Source organism: Tympanuchus pallidicinctus, unplaced genomic scaffold, assembly GCF_026119805.1.
Source record: "Tympanuchus pallidicinctus isolate F22 unplaced genomic scaffold, pur_lepc_1.0 scaffold27, whole genome shotgun sequence".
Lineage (NCBI taxonomy): Eukaryota > Metazoa > Chordata > Aves > Galliformes > Phasianidae > Tympanuchus > Tympanuchus pallidicinctus.
In genome coordinates this window covers 5,947,789-5,968,033 of record NW_026294744.1, presented here as the reverse complement: position 1 = coordinate 5,968,033, position 20,245 = coordinate 5,947,789, and the positions used below count along the sequence as shown (strand labels likewise).

Below are 20,245 nucleotides of genomic sequence, written 5' to 3'. Positions count from 1 at the left end.
TCTTTAATACCAGCAAGATGACCATGCTCATTTAGCCTGACCTGCATTTAAGCAGCGTCTAGCATTTTTGCTTGATAACCTAGGAAAGTATTTCTATCCCAGAAAGGATGGGCTAGGTGTTTTATTGAGATAACCTCTTAGACACTTACATCAGCTTAATTTTTAAAGTTAAAATTAGTTTGATCTTTTCTAGTTGCTAAATCTGGCAAAGAATAAGTAACTTATCTTAAAAAAGTGCAATGCATACCTGATTCTTTCAGAAACCAGCAAGTACCTCTCAATATATTTCTTGTAGTATTTTGCTGGGTCTGAGGTTACACACAAGAAAGTGGAACTCAACTAAGTAGTTCCCTTGGGCTGGCTGGCTGCCTCTCTTAATTCATATAATCAGAGCAACTAAGTTCAGAAGACAGTAATCATTCATCAGCTCCTTCAGTGGTTAGAGGATCTGCAGCAGTCAGATCTGTCTTTGATGCAGTGCACCAAGGGGACAACTCTTAAGCCAACAAACTCATCACCGTCACTAACATCAGAGCAGCTGGTTTCCCACTGTTTAGGCAGAAGTTACAGCAAAAGGAACTGCACTTGGAAAGAACACAACCGTACCATCGGGAGAGTTTTTAAAGGCAAGTGGCAACTTGTTTCCTTTATCTTTGCTATCACACCTTATCATAAGAGCCCAGTTGCTCTTTCAGGAAACGGCTGTGCTGTCTCTGGGGTTTAAAAGCAGAAGGAAAGCAGGTTAAACACCGAGAATTGGCAATAAAATTGTAGGTCTAAACTGTTTGCCCCCTCTCCAGAGTACATACAATCCTTTCTTTAGGAACTTTTCCAAGGGAGTTTTATGTGATCTCACATACCAGCAAATTAATTTTCCCTTCTCCTCTCCATTACTTTCAAAAATTCCCTATTTAATTTTCTTCCACACAGTCCACAAGCTCATTCTCTTCCACAAGCTTCCCTCAAGACTCTCTTTGTGTTTGCAGAAATGGGGCCGCAAGACAACCTCTTAAGGCGGTGAATATCTGTTCCCTATGTGTTCCCCTTAATGCATGCGCCAAGTCAACTGACCACCATACATTGCTCTTCCTGTCAGCACTGCAGAGACAATTCTGCTCCCAGTAAGTACTGTTCTGTTCCGCCTCATGTATCAGCCACAGAACTATTTGCTTGCTTTTGGATCACCAAAAGATTTGCCTTAGGGGCTGGGAAGATTTATTGTTTTGGATAAAAACTGCAGAATTTGGCAATTTCAGGCAGGCAAAAATTGGCAGCTAACTTTGGGGTCTTTGGGAGTATTTTTGACTACAGTTGGTGGCATTTGGACCTTTTTTTTTTTACATTTCTATAATTAAATACATAATCATCTCTGCCATCATCATTACATTATTATTTCTCCGCTGTTTGGCGAAGTCAAAGTTTTTTGGCTTTTTTTTTTTTTTAATTCTGCAGCATTATGAAGGACCTCACCATGTTCTCTTTTGTAAGAAGCAGCAAACAAAGAATAATGGTAGAAGACTACCTGGTAATTTCTCTTTCTGGCAGATAGTAATTTTCTGTAGTATTTTAAACATGGTAGCATGAAACTACTTGCTAAATCTTGGTACTGCAAGGAAAGCTGGAGAACAGCAGTGGAACCTTCTGCTCATGGGACTAGAAAAGGAGTCTGGCGTCAGAAGAGCCAGGTCGAGCTTCCCTCTTCCTCCACTTCTCTTCAGCTGAGCTGAACCGGTCAGCAGCTCCAAACAAATGACAGAGGAATGAGAAAACTGATGCTGGTTACTAAGGCTCCGAGAGTAGAAGGCAACAGTGCTTTTCACCTAATCAGAAACATTTGCTTCCTCCATGCAGGCCCTTCACCTTGTCACTCACACCAGGGAACATATCTGCATTTCTCCTTAGCCTGATGTTTCCCTGTTTCTGACCATATTTCAAACAACACTGCCATGGCTTCTATCCCAATTTGTGAAATCACTTGACAGATAACCTCAGTCAACTTAGCATGTGATTTACTGACCAGCTGTGCTGGTTATCTGAGTTTCTGGAGCTGGGGAGAGACCACAGATCCGTGTTGCAGTTGAGGATAGAGCTGGGAGCATGCACATCAAGTTGCCTATACATCTGTGGCACTCTTCTCATATCCTGTCTGTACAGACAGTCTCTAGACTCCTTTAGATTGAGTACTTCTGTATCACAAGTGAAGAAATTTCATAGATTCACAAAATATCCTGAGCTGGAAGGCACCCATGAAGATCACTGAGTCCAGCTCCTAGCTCCACAAAGGACCACCCAAAATTCAAACCCTGTGTCTGAGAGTGTTGTCCTGCATCTTGGGGCCATGCTCACTGCCCTGGGCAGCCTTCCCATGGCCCAACCGTCCTGTGCTGCAGCCCCTGTCCCTGACTGCCAGCTGCCCTCCCCTGACAGCTCCACGCCGTTCCCTCGGCCCTGTCGCTGTCACACAGCAGAGCTCAGCGCTGCCCCTCCGCTCCCTGTGAGGAGCTGCAGCAGCCATCAGGCCTGCCCTCAGCTCCTCTGTCCTGCGCTGAGCACACCAAGGAGGCTCAGCTGCTTCTCCCGTGTCTTGCCCTCCAAACCCTTCTACACCTTTGCAGCCCTCCTTTGGATGCTCCGTAATATTTTTATGTCCTTCAGATATTGTGGTGCCCAAACCTCCACACTAGCATACAGTTGGCCCTTTTGACAGCCTGGGCACACTACTGGGTCATATTGAACTTGCTGTAAATCACAACCGCAGATCCCATCCTGTGGGGCTGCTCTGCAGCATCTCATTCCCCAAACTGTATAAGACCCAGGACTGTCCTATCCCAGATGCAGAATCTGGCTCTCGCTCTTATTAAACTTCATGACACCGGTGACTGCTCTATTCAAAGGCCACTCTACCCTTGAGCGATTCAACAATTCCTCCCAGTTTTGTGTCATTCACAAATTTACCCAATATGCCTTCAAGTCTTGTATCCAAGCCACTGACGAAAACATTATAGAGAGCTGGCACTAAAATGGAACCCTGCAAGACCAAACTTGAGGGATGGGGAAAGGGGACAGAGAAGGCAGAAGAGCCTTCAGCTAGTGGAGTGGAGTTTGCAGAGAGACTCATCAATCACCAGAGACAGCTCTGGAGGTACTTAAAGAAGTTAAAAAAAGAAAAGAATTACTTTTGCAGGTGAGAAAGATTGCTGGGTCTCTTATAGACAAGGAAAAAATCCTACTAGCAACTAGACAGAATGGTATAAAATTAGTAAGACTGCTCAAGGTCACAGACATGAAGAGAGCCAAGGGATGTGTTCTAAAAAGGCATTTGGAAAGGAAGATTTAAAATATAATTACTGTTTTTCACTATCAAGCTCACTACACTTAGCTTCACCACAAGCTCATGGCACTTACTTTCATCCTACTTTGTCTGTTTATTGTTATACTTGTGAATAACAATTCTTAAATGTACTTCTAAAGGATTGTTAAAAGATTTTAAAATGCCTTATAGTGATCTGAGCTTGAGTAGTGCACAGCAACCTTCTAAATACAGAAAAAGCCAATAGTATCAGAAATATATAAGCATCTTTAACAGTACTGTGCCTTTTTAGAATCCATTACTTTTAAAATCAATAGAAAATGAGCTGAGCTAAGCACCTTTCCATATTTTTCCTATGATCTACAAAATCTACCCACTATTAGATGAGGGAGGTCTGGGACTGCTTGATGAAGGGCCATGAGTCAGAGCAAGACAGAGTAAACACATTTGCATCCTTTCAGTGATGACAAACCAAAGGCAGGCCAGAATAGCTATAATAAATGAGCTTGAGTTAAAACTCTATCTCTGAATGCCTAGTTTGGAGAATGCAAGTGCAACTACAGTCAATGGCATTTTCAGGTAATTTTAATCTGTTACGTATGCTAGCACCAATGTAGTAGCACTGTGGGCATCAGAATGTATAGCTTTCTGATGACAGCTCTTCTTGGTGCTCTGTGTGAGCATTTTGGCAATCACATCATCGTTGCTACATGGAAGGAGTGTGCATGTACAGGCTGCCACCCCCAACATCTTTATGACATTCGTGTTATTACCTTAATGGTCTCACCAGATTATGAAGAGACTGTGTTTGAGACAGGCTTTTGAAACACAGAATTATTTCTAGTAAGAAAATAAAAATCCTCTTGAGCCAACTCACTTGTATAGGCCAACTCACTTCAACATGTGACAGTTGGATACAACCACTCAGTGGGGCAACACAAGGGCTTCCCAGCCTCAAGGCTGTTGGAGGGTAGAATTTGCTGGGATACAAGTAGGAACAGATGTAGAAAGATAAAGGCAAAAGACTCATGTGTGATGAAGTTTCTAAAACTGGAGACTGAAGTAGTGTAAATGCTCAGACAGTCTGTAGACTTCCTAAACATAATCCTTATTCTTGGGTCTATGTTTACCTGTCCTACCTCATTCTCACCCCTCCCACTCCTCCCCATTACATGAGGGCTTTGTTGTATTCAGGCTTCTCAATCTGAGGAACCCAGTAGGAGGCAATTGGCTTTGGCTTATATTACGTTTATCGTCTTACCATTGTTTTGCAAGGACAATATAAAATGAAATTAAAGTCAGTATTTTCCCAACACTTTTTTTTTTTAAGGAAACAAAGTACTTTAATCAAAACATTGCCAAGATTGCATAAGCAAACATATCCTTTTCCAAAATCAATCATTTTCCAAGGCAAAGGCAAGTTGAGTTATCTACTGCTATTACGGCAATAAACTATGCTGCAATGTCAAGTGTGTGGGGTAGGAGAAGTCACATATAAAGAGGAGAAATACATTAAAAGAAACTTCAGGCAGGTTCATTTGTTTTCCTACAAACATAAACATGTTTAGTAGGACTGCTCAAACCTGTACTTACACAATAGCTTTGTAAGAGCAAGTTAAAAACCCGATGAGACAAACAAAAAAGGCTTTAGCTCAAGTGAAGGATATTCCCTCTCTCCTGCAATACATTTGCTTTTTAGACGTATATCTGGAAAGAAAAAACTTCTCCTTGCCAAGCTGTCTCCATCACAGCTGAGTAGTGTCTGCCTTGAAGGAACAAGGGACTACTCTGGGTCAAAATATGCTCTAGCGTTATTTGATGGTGCTGAAAGAGCAAGTATAACAACAGTTTCAGTTTTCAACCAAAAACTCAGATGCAGCACTTCACCTCCTGTTGTCCTGATCATGCATCCCCAGCTAACTTCAAGCTCCTGATGGCCACTTAATATACAAGAATTGCTGTTCAAAGGCTTGTTTAGAAAGTATTTAGAAAACTTTGTCTTGAGATCGAGAATCTCCTGTCTCTGCCACATGCTTGTTGATTGCCTGCCTGTAATTCATGGTCTGCCACTGACTCCTGTGCAAATCTGCACAGCATTTAGTATAAAGGATTCCTGATCTTAATTAAGGCAATTTAATGAGAGAGAGCTGTATCATGGCATTATCTCAAAGTGCACCACTGAAATATTGGAGAATACATATACATACAGTCCTTCTGTGGTTCTTTCTAAAAGCAACTCCTATTGAATTACAGCTTTCAGCACAATTTATCAACATATTATTGTTTGTGGAAGAATACTACCTTCCTGCTCAAGCTATTCCAAGCCTGACTCACATCCTGGTAATTCATTAATACATACGATTTTAGTCCAGTAACATAATTTCTGCACTATGCATACAATAAATCCTACAGAATCAAATGAAAAATATACCTCAAATTCTCTTTCTAAGCATTAATGGAACATTTTACTTGGCTTCCCACGCACAACACCACAGGGAGGGGAACAGACAAAGCTGTAGAAAGCAATTTGATAGCAATATATGTTAGAGAGTTTAACACGGGAACATACGAGCTGCAATACTGAATGAGACCTGAGGTCAAACTAATCTAGTATCTTCCAACAGTAGCCTGTGTCAGAAGCTTCATGGGAAAATAGAGGTAGAATAATTTGCCCCAGCTGCCCTCCCCACAGTAAGTGTCATCCCATTAGGAATTGATTTAAAGCCCAGATTGTGAGGTTTAATATTTCTTTCAAGCAGCAGCAATCAAAAAAATTAACTTATGATAACTCTGTATGTGCTGCAGAGAGGAAAACTGGAGGTGGGGGGAATGTATTTGTTTTCGTGTTTCAGCAGACATAATTGCTACAACCAGCATGGGAGATACTATCACTTGGCAAACAAACCTGTACTGGCTAGAACTGCATATAATTTATGCCTGAGGCATTTATTGTTTCTGGGTATGATCTTGCAACTCTTTTTTTCTCACAGAGGCAGACTCTACCACTATTCACAATCTCGCTGACACCAAGAGCAAACAACATGTGTAACAGGAAGGGTTTGAGATGTATTCCTCCTTTCATCAACAGTGCAACGTGTTGCCTCTCAGCAGAGTATTTTCTTAACCTGACACTAGCAACAATATGGTGCCTGTCATAAGTAAGATATTTTTATAAGGCTCAGTGACATTCAATGCCTAGGAGAAAATCTGCATAGGCAATGAACATGATCAGTGACAGGGAAATTATCTCAAATTTCCTTCCTGGTTTCCAGAAGCAGCTCCCAGCATTGCCTCAGGTGTGCCACTGGTTCTCATTGGTTCTTGGCCCACATCTGCAGCTGAACTGGCTGCAAATCAGCCTAAGGAAGGAAATGTATTTTATATCTTACAGTATGGCTATTTGATGTGGATGAATGTAAGAGTGCATAAATGCAAAATCACTCTCCTTCATGTGCATCACACAAATGTGTATTGATACAGGATAGCTTGAGTCCCTTCATCCTGTTTTCTCACTACTCACTCCTGCAACGGCACTGACTTACTCTGTTCAAGTGGTTTAATGGGACAAGGACCAACAGATTCCCTTAGTGTGACTGCAGTGTGAGCACAGGAGCCTGCTGAGTACCACAGCTTTCTTAATAATAGAAGTGAAAACTAATTGAAGCCCTGTGTATTTTTCTGAATACTGATGACATGAAACTTAGAAGCAAATGCATACGCCAACTCAGGTAGAAGTCAGTGAGGGGATTTATAAGCCTGCTTGCTACTCACCCCATGATGCAGATGATCTCTGTGATCCCTGTTATCCCCTTCCTTTGCAGCGACACAGGGAGCAGCTCCCTTAAGGCTTGCTGACACTCTGCACCAGTTGCAGCCTAGTCCTGACAATGAGTCTAACATCCTGAGTGAGAGGTATGGGTGGGTTCAGGTAAAACTGTATTTTAAATATTAAGAAGAAAACAAACCATGCAAAGCAGTGACATTTTTGTTGGTATCTTCTTTGGGTCCTCCTACCTGGCTGTGAAGCTGTGACAGAATAATACTGTTGATGCCACTCCAGAAAGAAAGGAAAGGTTAAATTGGCTTATTCTATTTGTTTAGTGAGTGAGAAAGAGAGAGAAAGGGATGGAACGAAAGAAAACTTTTTAACGTTTTTCACTATTGTGTTGGCTAAACAATGACATTGGCCCATTGAACCTGAAGGGTCTGGGCTTCACCCATTGTCTTTCAAAGTAACGTACATAAAACATCAGATCTAGCATCGATACAGATCAGCTGAAAGATTTCATCAGTCCCTTTACTGCTGCTTGGTGCAGCTGTAACCACATTTCCCACAGCTCTCTGCTACTGAGACTGCACTAGAATATACTCAGCTACTGCTCAGAGCATGAAGAGTCACAGGAGGAGCGCTATGGTAAAAAGGTATCTTGGCTTGACTGCGAGAGTTACAGCATTCCTTCACTTCAAGGAATTTCCTCAGGTTTTTGAAATGAGATACGGGATACAGGATTCTCCCTGTCCTCCGTTTTCACGATGTAGTGTGAGAGAGAAAGGGACAGATATTCCAGCCCATGCATTCAGTTAAGTACCTTAACACTGGTAGCTTTGTCCTGTATAAATCAATGCAAGTGGTGTGCCCTCATCCTGCGACCTTCATCAGGTTATTTGACTAGGGCCAGGTCAATTGCTTTTCTGGGTTACATGATCAAATATGGGTCACTGTTATGTAAGACAGGGGACAAAATAATCTCTGCCTCCTTTTTATTTTTTAATTTGGTCCCTCTACATCCAAGAAATGCGATGATTCAGTGCTGCTGGTGTGGATACATCAATTTACTTGGGATTAAACTGGTTCTGTCCAGCCATATTTATCATCAATGCTTCCATACAGAAGAGTATAGAGAGATCTTTGTAATTAATCTCTGTGGGCTTCTTTAGGCCAAAAATAATTCCCACAAACACTTTCTATCTGTCGTTCCTTGTACGATTAATCCCTCATTTCATGCCCATTTTCAAAATGAAGATACCATGATATAATTGACCTTGGAAGGCTAATACTACATATTTTGTACAAGTAATTGAAAAGACAGATGCTATGAGATATGATTAGATATCTAGTTAACCCAACAGTGTTTCAAGATCAGACCTGTGTGATCTTTGGATAATAGATATTTGCTGTATTTTTCAAGGAGCTATTTTCTTTCTCTTGCTCTGGAATGAAGCTTCTCCCAGCAGGTATTCATCAGTAGCTCTATGTGAAGCATACTTCTAACATACTGATCATAGGCTCAGATAGGGATAACAAAGCAGCCCTGAGGTTGGGTTCAAATCTTATTTCACTTCTGCTCAGTGACAACCTGAGAAACAAAGACAACCTGCTGGGCAATACTTGAGGTGTTTTACAGGTTCGCATTGCAATATGATGGCAGAGTTACTAAGGAAACTGCCTCAATATCTGCTCACAAAATACCTGGCTCTGGCCACTACTTGCAGTGTTCTACTCCACGTGTGTCAAGTTTCTGAGGAACAGCTGTCTGGAAGCGAAGCTGGAAAGGCAGAATGGAAGGATACAGTGGAGCACATAAGAAGTACATTTGTTTTTAAAGAGAGAAAGAAGAGCCCAAATACACTAATGTGACAATGGATGTGCTCAAGTCTTTCTCATATTGAGAAGGAAAAAAAAAATCAGCCATACTCAAGCTTTATTGGTTATTCTGTAGTGCTATAAAACCACAAACATCTAGCAACATGTGCCCATAGAAATTTACTTGAGCAAGAAGTTGGTATATAATGAAGCTAGAGAGCCTAATTCTGTTTTGGACTTTGTGTTGTACAAATTTACATTGTAAATTTATTGAGTTCCCCTTTGACAGACACCAATACTACCAAAAGCAGACTAGGAGGCACTGCACTCTAGTGCCTGGTTACAAAATAGTAATTACACTTGTTTAAAATCTGGTAGGAGAGTACTACAGAATAATCAACAGTCAAACAGGAATACATTGAAACAAAAAATGCTGTAACCTAGTGTGTAGTTCCTAATGTGCTACAGGGGTGCTATTGCCTGGCGAACAATCATCTCCTTTACAGTGGCTGTATCAACTGAAATGGTTGGTGAAATGGCTACTTAGAGAGCCTTCTTTAAGGCTGAGCACCATGACTGTGAGATCTAGCAATCGAGCCCTACTTAAACTCACTTTTGAGGCACTGAATTGCTTCCTGCATAAGGTTAAATTCCACAGTACGCAAGGATTTGGCTTTATTTCGGCAGAGGTGGAAAGGGGCAGAGGATGGCAGTAGATTTAGCAGCCCAGAGTCTTACATTCTGTTCACTGCACATCCCCACTAAAAGCACTTTTCTTTTTTTTTTTTTCTGAATGCAACTCATCTTTTCAACTCTACCACTCCCTGGAGAGTTATGACAAATGAGTTTTGCTGTCTTTCCTTGTCTTCCCTTGCAGAAGGCAATTCCTACAGCAGGAAGAGAAAATTATTTATGATGGAATTTCACACATTTTTCTGGGTGTTTAATGAAGCTTGAACTTGAGTAGAGCAGAGAGTGCTTATTGTAGAATTTTTTTCAACATCACTGCACAACAAACAGAAACTTAATAAGCAATTAAGTTAACTGGCTTTAAAACTCATATGGCTGAGGATTAAGGTAATTATGTCTGCACTTATATACATTCATTGTAGCTTTAAGTAGTCTTGCTTGCTGTTTTGTTGCTGTTGTGCTTCTAAAACTAATCTGAGTTGTTGTCCTGCTGTTAATTACCACAAAGGTTATAAATACAAGACATGCTTGCTATGAATATAGCCAAGTTATTGTGTTATGTACTCAAAGAAGTTGCAGACCTCTTGCAAGGCTTATATTAACAGATCCAATGGTTTCTTCCAGTACTAATGAATTTACAATACTTTAGGCTTAAGGGATCTGTTAAACCAATATACAGTAGATGTATTTGATATTGCCAAACAGTGATTTTGCCATCAAAGGTGAAAAAAAATCTATTTTTAAGTTTCCATGAAAAGAGAGACTCTGGGAAAGCTGTATTAGCCTCCACAATATCACTGTCAAGGCAGTGTGGATTCTTTACCTTCTGGGTTACAAATAAGTTTCCTTTTAAATGGTTGGAATGCAGGGGAGGAGAAAGGAAGAAACCCCCTACATTCTCCTTGTCTAACAAGGAGTGTAAGCGTGAGAACCACTCCCTAGCAGGAGTAATCTCTGATTGACAATAGTTTTCTTTGCAACCAGGGCTAAAAATGGTTTAGCTGTAAACAGACAAATGCAGAACATTTTAATTCCCTTTACAAACGCAAGGACTGCTTACACAAGCACTCTCCATGTGGAATGGCTAGCCAGTGGCACCAAGCAATCAGCAAGCTTCAGAGCTCCTGAAAAATGATGACTTTTCATTGCAGAGTATGAGCACAAATACAGGAGAGGTTTTTTTTTTTTTTTTTTTTTTTGCTTTTGTCTTGTAATGAAGAAGCAGGGTAGATTCACAAAAACTTGAAGTTTATTCTCCGTACTGTCAAGGTGTTCACAGATATGATCTGAGGCAAGCTACTATACTGGACTTCACCCTTCTGGCTTGAAAAACTGAGAGAGAAATATTTTCCCCTTCACAGAGACAATGAATGTGTGTAAGGCACTTTGCACAATGGGGTGGGAGTTAAGCAAACAGCCAGAACAAAGTCTGAGGCTTTGATACAATTTCCCTACAACCTTAAAGTTGGCCCTTCAGCTCTGCAATGAGTCTACGAGGGTCTGCAATGAAAAGACATCAATGAAATGAGGTGACATGGGACAACCTTAGCATTTCACAATGATTCTATTGGTACCTTTTTATGGAAACACTGAAAATTGTCTTATGCTGAAGTTAACAATCACATGAAGAAAATTATGTAGCAGCAGCTTATTTGTATTTTCAACAGTGTGAAAAATATTGCTAACACAAACAGTGTATCTATGGCTGTTTTTCTTTACAGACTCTTTGCTCTGAATCAGATGCAAACACAGACTTACCCAGGGATTCTGCAGGTCTTAAAAGGGTAAGCTTACCAATTGTTTGAAAGGACATTCTGTCTAAAATTAGCAGAATCTGTTTCTGGATGTGAATGATGGACTCATTTGAAGATTAACTCCCTATACACTAGGAAGGCCATCTGAATAAAATAGGGCTTTGACCAAAACAACATACACTCCAAGGTCCTAAATTAATATTTGTAAACACTGATTTGTAACTGACAATAAGCTTTAGTTTCAAAATGGAAACCAGAGGAGAAAGGCAACACTGACAGCAAAATCGTAAGTCATAAAAACTTATTATGAATCAAAACAACAGACATAACACAAGTTTTATGGAGTCAAATTAAATGTTTTTGATTCATACATTGAAAAGGATGATATAGCCAAAATATATATTTTTTAATCTCTCAGTAACGTTCTATGGTTGATATTGAATGGCTGTTACCCCCCAAAAAAGCTATGGATGATTTATATGCTAGCAGAATCACTAACCCCAAACCACATTTTTCTGTCAGACCTGACATTAATATCTATAAACACTTCCACTAACTACATTCTCTTTGCAGAGGAGCAATGAAGTACAGGTGGTTCACACATCAATGATTTGTTGATCTATAAATTCACTTACCTTCCTTCTTTATTAGTAGGCTTTCTGACTGCCTGAATCACCTACTACCACCTTAAGCACCAGACAGGAACTAAATTATTGAGGAGTGTTCCCTCAACAAAGCTGGCATCATACCACAGCTGCTGTATCAGTCTCCAGAATCCAAATACCTCAGGCTTCAAACAGGAAATAACTCTGTCCTCCCCACTGCACACTTTGAAGGACCTACATTGTTGGGAGCAAAGCAAATTCTCCACCTTAAGAATTCTCCAAGCCTGCATTAATCATGCTGTTGGGCCAACAGATAAGCTACAGTTGACAGGTCAATCAACATACCCTGTAGAGGCAGAGTGCCCACCCTTGCCCACTGACAATGAAAAAAGTAGGATGGCCAGGTGATGTTTGTATTTCTGAGCTAACAATTCTTGTCTGACCATGAAGGTTAGCAGAAGATGAGCTACTGCTTCATTCATTGCATGGTATGTACTGTTACCAACAAGTCACTCATTAAGCATCCCAGGTACACAAAGAAGCAAAACTTTCACAAACAAGGTTTACAGAACTGCTTCCAGTTTCTCATTATCACAAGTACCTGATTATTTATAGGTAGGTTTCAAAGTCTGTTACTAGGACTTTGCATCATGAACAAATACATTTTGTACTAGCTACTGCCTAACAAGAATGCAGGTCTTGAGTTCTTCCTTGTTGTACTCACAATGACTTCAGTGGCAAAACCTCTTACTGATATGACAGTGAAAGCATGTTACAACATAAGAAACTCAAGAAACAGAAAGCATTCCTAACTATCTCTAAAGGCATCATGAAAGGAATATTTCTTTTTAAAATTTTGTCTCCATTTTTAGCAGGTGTATCAAAACTTGGCAACTTACAACTTTCTGATGTGACTCAACATTATTTCTATCTAAACATGTGGAACTCACTGTTGCTAATCTGAGCTTTTCCCATCATGTCCTAGCATGAAAGTAACCTTGCACTGACTTCTCACTGACAAACTCATGGTGCAGTAGGCTTCCTAGGCAACAGAAGTACCAATGAGATGCAGTGCAAAACCTCTGGAAAGATGTATGGATCTTCAGACTTTTTTTTCTCCTTTGTTGATGAACAAAGAAGCTTTAAAGTACTGCTGTTTTGGACTTTGTAACTTTTATGTGTTCAAAACCCACGCACATAATCATGTATGAATAAAAAGGCAATCCCAGTAGAAAAATTTCCATGAGTATTTCCTTCTTCCCTTTCTATTTCAAATAATGCATCCTCATCTTTGTAGTCTTTTTGAGGAGGCTTCTACAGCATAAAGCTATAGAATTCACACGTTTAAAATAGTTACACACTTAACTAGTCATAGAATTTATAGTATTGTATGACTTCGGTAACAAATCACGAAGCACACAACAAACATGACATAAATCATACTTCATTTGGATTCTTTCAAAATTCCTTCTATAAACTAATTTTATCAAGAAAAAGTAAGCTCACAAATTAGACTGTTTTTTCACTTTAGCTATTTCAAATGCTCTATTCCAGTAAGTTATTCCAAATGAATTCACTGCAAATAAGGTATACTTCTGTCCCACAGAGATCACAGCAAATTAGAGGACATGAACACTAGAATCTTTGCCTCTGCTAATTCCACTACACCACAGGGATTTTCCTGTTTCAGCAGGACACTGAAAACAATGAAGCAAGAAATTTCCAAAAATATTCTAAAACAACCTCAGAAAATCAAAATCTAGTAGGTATTTTCTAACTTTACTTCCTATGACAGTGTGATTAAGATCTCTAATATAAAATTACATTCCCCCTGACAATGAAAAAAAAAAAAAGTCATCAATTGAAATTAACAACTTCATTATATAAAGAGTAAAATAAATGATGTATTACCTTGACAGGTCCGTTCATCTGTGAGTAGTTTATAGCCCTTCTGGCAACTGCATTCAAAGCTGCCAACTGTGTTTCGGCAGAAATGGTCACAGCCACCATTGTTTACCAAGCACTCATCAATATCTGCAAGGAATGAAGGGGAAAAATTTAGTTCATGACTGCAAAAAGAGTATTTTAAGTCAGGAGTATAGGAGTTTACACAGATTCCCAAGGAGGCTGCTGTCCCTTTAGGAAATAAGTTCATCGGATGCATCCGTTCCCAAACCTTTCTGGCAAGGCTTACTAAAGACCTATGGCTGAATTGTTCTGGAGACAGAAGTATTTCTGTCAGCAGTGGAAAAAGTAAATGACCAAACTGAGGTATTTTGATGTTAAAAACTATTGAGGGAAGATTCTTTGTAGATGTAGTGATCTACCTAACAGAAGACTTCGGCTTAAAACATTAATATCTCCCCTAACACAGAAACTCTCAAAACATGAGAACACTTGAAAAAATGAAATAACAACAAACACAAAGTAAAACCCATTTGACTTATCACAAAATACTTCCATTATTACTATATAAAGAAATGAAAAGGTATGTTAGAGAGGGTCCAGAGGAGAGCCACAAAGATGATCAGAGGGCTGGAGCACCTCCCCTACAAAGACAGGCTGAGGGAGCTGGGCTCTCCATCAGCCTGGAGAAAAGAAGGCTGCAGGGTGACCTCATTGCAGCCTTTCAGTACCTAAAGGGAGCCTACAAAGAGGAGGGGAATCAACTCTTTGAAAGGGTAGATAACAGCAGGACAAGGGGAAATGGTTTTAATTTGAGGGAGGGAAGATTTAGGTTGGATATCCAAAGAAGTTCTTTACCAAGAGAGTGGTGAGGTGCTGGAACAGGCTGCCCAGAGAGGCTGAGGCTGTGGATGCCCTGTCCCTGGAGGTGTTCAAGGCCAGGTTGGCTGGGGCCCTGGGCATCCTGGTCTGGTATTAAACGGGGAGGTTGGTGTCCCTGCATGTGGCAGGGGGGTTGGAGCTTGGTGATCCTTGAGGTCCACCTTGAATCTACCTCCTACACCTTATAACTTCTAAAAGTTTTGAAAATCTGGAATGCCCAGTCCATAAAAGCTTGTGTAACATGGATATGATAGCTCACAGAACCTCATTTGAAATGCAGGGCACTTTTCCACCCTTCCCTGCTTACCAAAATGTGGATGCAGATTTTCTGAAAAAAAAAACCACCCAAACTTATTACTTTTTCAGGAGAATAATACTGCAAAAATATAGGCCTTTTTAGAGATGCAAACAAAAGAAGCAATATGTCAGAGCCTTGGTGCATACTTCTGGAAGAGAAAATGAGATTCTTCAGAAAAATAAGTGGAATGTGATCTTTGCTACTGAAAAGTTTCTTACTATAAGCTCTGAAACTTTGAAGAAACAGCTGATCATTTAAAAAGCAACTCCTGCAGAACACAAAGCTAGGAACTAAAACGTGGAGATGGAAATTTATCAAGTATAGCATGATACTAGTGAGTGAAGGGGGCATTTAGAATGATTTAAATTTAAGATGACTTTGAGGGTCTGTTATTCACTCGTTTTTGAAAATATGATTACACACATGAGAAAGTAATAAGGCTCTTACCACATTTCTACGCATGGAATACAAAAAGCAGCCAAATATGTCTGCAAGAGGAGTGAGGAGGTTAATCTAGAAATTTTAATAGCTCAGAAGCAAATTCAGCCCACTTTCCTAAATGGTGCTTTGCTGCATGGACACAAAAAAAAATACATTCAGGAGGGTGTACGTCTCCAATGAACAAGAATGGCATGTATAATGAAAAAAATTTGCACAATGAGCTGGACATATGGAAAACAGAAATGAAACCTTAGAACTAATACTACACTTTATTGGTTTTGTATCTGCTTCTGCACAGGAGTGGACTTTGCATTCAATGCTACTAAAAGCAGGAGGGTAAAATGATAGACTGCAGCTGTGGTGGTATCAAGCCTTGAGTGCACTGCCCAAATGCAATCTCTGTCTCAGGTAACAGAGCCTCAAAGTGAGCTGATAGCAGGAGTCATTTCTTGTCTGTGATCCTCAAGTTCTGGTGACTGAAACAGAATAGCCAAGGACAGATAACCTTAGCTCCCAGCCTGACCTAGTGAAGATTACACTGCAGGCTGCTCTACACAACAGCGTGAGACTGTAGGCAGCAACCCATCTGGTTTCAGCTATGATTACAAGGACAGGGACAGATCAGTGGTGAAAATACATGACTAGTTGGCCTAGTTCCCCAGCCATTTCCATTCTGGTGAGTTCTCTCTCTTAGCTCCAACAAGTGTTAACTGGGTCTCTGGTACACTTCTCGTGATGGATTACCACAACTGCTCCACCCTTTTTCACAGCACAGATGTACCTTGCCATGACAAAACTTTTGGACAAATTAAACTGTAAATTAAAACTGCTAATATATTGTGCATCATGAACACACAGAACAGTCATCCGTCATGAGGAAGGTCTCCTTTACCCTTGGTAAGAACAACATGACCTCTAGGCTATGAAGCAGAAATTACTTGCAGCCGTCAAACACCATTCTGAAGGATTGATGTTTTAAATGATAGCCCTTGGATTTCACATGTTACATTCCAGACTACAGTCTCGCTAACTTTTTCAGGGTCTCTGCAGTCCACAAGGGACAGAAATGAAACCTTCCTGGCCTCAGAGGGTAGGTTTGAAGCTGTTAATCCATTTCAATTCCACTGACAATGCAGCATATCAGCTTTACACCAGCAATTCTTTGGAGTAATCCTGAACCAGGATCTATGCAAAACCTGGGAGAGTCCACAGGAAAAGAAAGTTTTAATTCATTTCTTCTCGCTGGATGACATGGTGTGGCCTTTTGAAACCAGGACCATCAAAACAGAATAGAGGTCAAAACTGTTAGCTGCAAAAACATTCTAAATAACACAAACAGCGCCAGTGTCTCTGCTTTCACTGTATTTCTTTCCATGGCCATAGCGAGACTGACAAGGCATGTAAAAATTATTTCACTCTATGGAGAGCAGTACATTGCTGCATTTCACTTGAAAGAGAGCAGTATCCAACCACATCATGTCTAGCTGGTTCACAGAAATTGCACCAAGCCTATATCCCCACTATTTTTCTTTCCACAGCTATAAATAATTTGTGTTATGAGCCATGTGAAAATAAATGATTCCACTGTGTGAGAAAGGGGAGCCCATTTATCTCTAAACTGACTGGTACCCACCTTTGTCAGGTGGCTCCTGTGAACTTCACAGAGAGTATGCTTCCATGGCATGTCTGCCTACCATGCAGGGGAAGAAAAACACACTGGAAACCCATCACGATATCTCTACCAGATTTGAAATTTCTTTGTCAAATCTCCATATTATCTTCTATGATTGGGACTGTCTGTAGAAATTATAAAACTGTTATTTTCACACATAGCTCTGAAGTGGCTTGTTTCCAATTGATTATGCAAGTTGCATAAAAATGGTTCAAACTTTCCACAGTGCTCTGTTCCCCCATATCCCTAGAAATACAAGAGTATATAAAGAGCTATATTTCTCCACAAGGGCTGTATGTGAAATGCTCTGATAATCAGTGTTTACACAACACTCTGGTCATTTCAGACCAGCGGGTCTGATGGGCTTGCAATGCATTAGCAATGAAATCCAAATGGACTTCTCTTAATGTAGCAAGATCATTGATATATTTAAACGATTCTTCGCTCATACAAGCTATGGATCTGCTACAAACACCAAATGACAGCTTCTGCACAAATGGACACAGACCAATAACACACTAAGGACAAACCACAGAAGTCTGGTGGAGATTGATGGAATGACTGTTCCTGTTTCACTTTGTAGCTTTTCAAGCTCTGCTTAGCATAAGTCATGTTAAAAAGACACTAGTTCTGATCTGGATGCGAGTGAATGCATGAATGTATATGTGCTATGAACTCAGAAAGCTTTACCTTGCCACACACAAGTCAGAGAACAAATTAAAAAGTAGTGATTTTAAGTAACTGAGAATTTAGCTTTCCACATAAGCTGCTTAAATAGAACTTGAAAGGGTAATCAACATGCGATCTTCGCTTAGCTCTTAAACAATGATGGATATGGAGATTCCCAAAGCCTCATCTCGGGCGGAAGTTAGGCTGCTTTTTTCAATGGCTGGACAAATATTTGAACTGATTCTGTCTGTCTAATCCTTTGCAGCATTAAAATGCTACCTAGCTCCAGGAAAATAATATACTCCAAGATCAACCAAAAATAATTACAGGAATGTCATGCCCTTCTTGTTTTTGCTAAAGACAGCATGTTAAGATTAATTACGCTATTACCAACATTCAGGGGATATTGGTAGGCATATTCCTTCAGAGTGGGCTAATCTGCCAATTCTTAGCTTTTTATTCCCACTCATGGCATTTTCCTCTGCTTTCCTTTCTTTCTTTCTCTTTTCTCATGCTTCTAAAAATCACCACTCTTCCCTAACCGTTATAACTATTGTTGCCTTGTTGACACAGGTATTAGTTCCGTGATGCATGCAGACCACAAAGTACTTTATAAAACAGGCCACAGAACTCTTTAACCTTGTCAGTGCTGGGGAAATAGATGCGCAGAAAAACAAATTTACTCTGCCAAACATGAATACCACCTCAATGCAACAATCCAACAAGGCTGCCTTACTTAGTATGACAAACAGGACAGGCCTGCACAAAGCACACGTTGCTCTACATTATAAACATTATCAATGCTACCTAATGCTCAGATTACAATTGTTTTTATTTGCCTCTTGATTTTTTCAGAGTAACTTGCAATACAGTAAGTAACTTGGGATTAACAAAAACATAACCTACACTCTAAATGTGTTAAATTACACTTTCCAAACTACAGGGGCTGCTCTGAAAGTGATGCATCCTATTTTATTATGTTGTCCCATTGAAACAGAAGCAGATGTTGGTGGTATGGCAGTAGAGGTTGAACCTTCCTGCCAATATTCCATTACATTTTGTTGCTGTGAAACAAACAGCAGCAAAGGGCTGTCCGGCAAAAAGGCGTCTGACAAGTGGAAGTGTGTATGAAGCAATGGTGTGTCACTGAATTTCTCCAAGCAGAAAAAAATGACACCCTCTGACAATCACCAACACTTGCTGAATGTTTATGGAGACCAAACGGTGAATGTGAGCACACAGAAGTGGTGGCACTGCAAGAAAATCTAGATGTAAATGCTGTCTGGTAGATTACAGGGAGTTAGAAGTCCTAGTCCAGTTTTCTAAAAGGTTTATCTATCAGTCTGGGTAAGTTTTAACACCTCCCTATTTTATTTTATCCCTGTAATGAGGCATTGGTAATTATTACTTGATATTTTCAGGACAAATACTTTAAAATGATTTATTTTAATTGAACAAAGCATTTTGAAAAAAAGTCATTTACTGTAAAAAGTACTGTCAAATTACAGACATTTTTCCTTTTCAGTCTGGGCTTTTGAGTGGTTTGACACAACAGCCTGTATTGGTAGCATTTTATCCTGAAAGACATTGTGAATATGTGTAGAACCATACAGGCACAGTCCACTTTACGAAGAGCATGCGCTTTTCCACCACTCTATCTGTGACTGCGCTCTCTGAACGAAGCTCACTGCCTCTAACATGTTTTGCATATTTCAGAGAGGAATAATTCTATTTACGCAGCATCTTCTATTTGAGGATTTCAAAGGCCAGGATCTTATCAACTTTATTGCATTAAACCTACAAACACTTCTGCAGGAGAGATAAGTTTAATTATTTCTCCTTTAACAAATGTGAAACTGAGGTGGGTAGGGTAGTGCGTGACTTTCTTGCATCAGATAGCTATAAAATGAAATAAGGCACATTTTATAGCACCTCTAATTTGAGTTTTGCACTTCAGTGACATCCTCATTTTCCCTCCCATGGTGCTAATTAACTGTAATGTATGATAATCATTACTGAACCAAAGTTCCACTAAGTAGCAAACGAAGGTTATCTATTTAATTAGCTATATGGTTAGGTTGTGGGGCAAGGCATTTTCCTAATTAACAGAACTAAAACTAGACTGGGCAGACAGGAATGAGTGTAATTAAAATTTAATCTCCCTCATCCCAAAAACATGCTGCCCACAAAATGGAGAGCTTTGTGTAAATGCTCTTATAGCATGGGAGGGTTGAGGCAGGTTTCAACACATTTCCCTCATGTCACTTTCTCCATTTTCACCTGTTATCTTTGCAATTTCACAAAGAAACCAGTCTTCCAACACAGATGGTAATCTGTCACATATGGATTTAGGTGTCAGCTATTCTGCTTCAGGACATATCCACTCTGACATTATCCACCAACCAATCAATAAAAGAGTCTGCCAGGCTGCCAAG

At 40.0% G+C, this 20,245-nt stretch overlaps 1 protein-coding gene across 4 annotated transcripts in view; it reads right to left on the bottom strand.

The window, feature by feature from the left end:
* The window catches only part of SCUBE1 (signal peptide, CUB domain and EGF like domain containing 1), a 204,167-nt gene that overhangs the window by 39,616 nt on the left and 144,306 nt on the right, over positions 1–20,245 (bottom strand). For all 4 annotated transcript variants that reach the window (XM_052690637.1, XM_052690638.1, XM_052690639.1 and 1 more), the window contains one exon: positions 13,855–13,977. In XM_052690637.1, the coding sequence (XP_052546597.1) occupies positions 13,855–13,977 (123 nt within the window). The remainder of the gene's footprint in view (positions 1–13,854; positions 13,978–20,245) is intronic.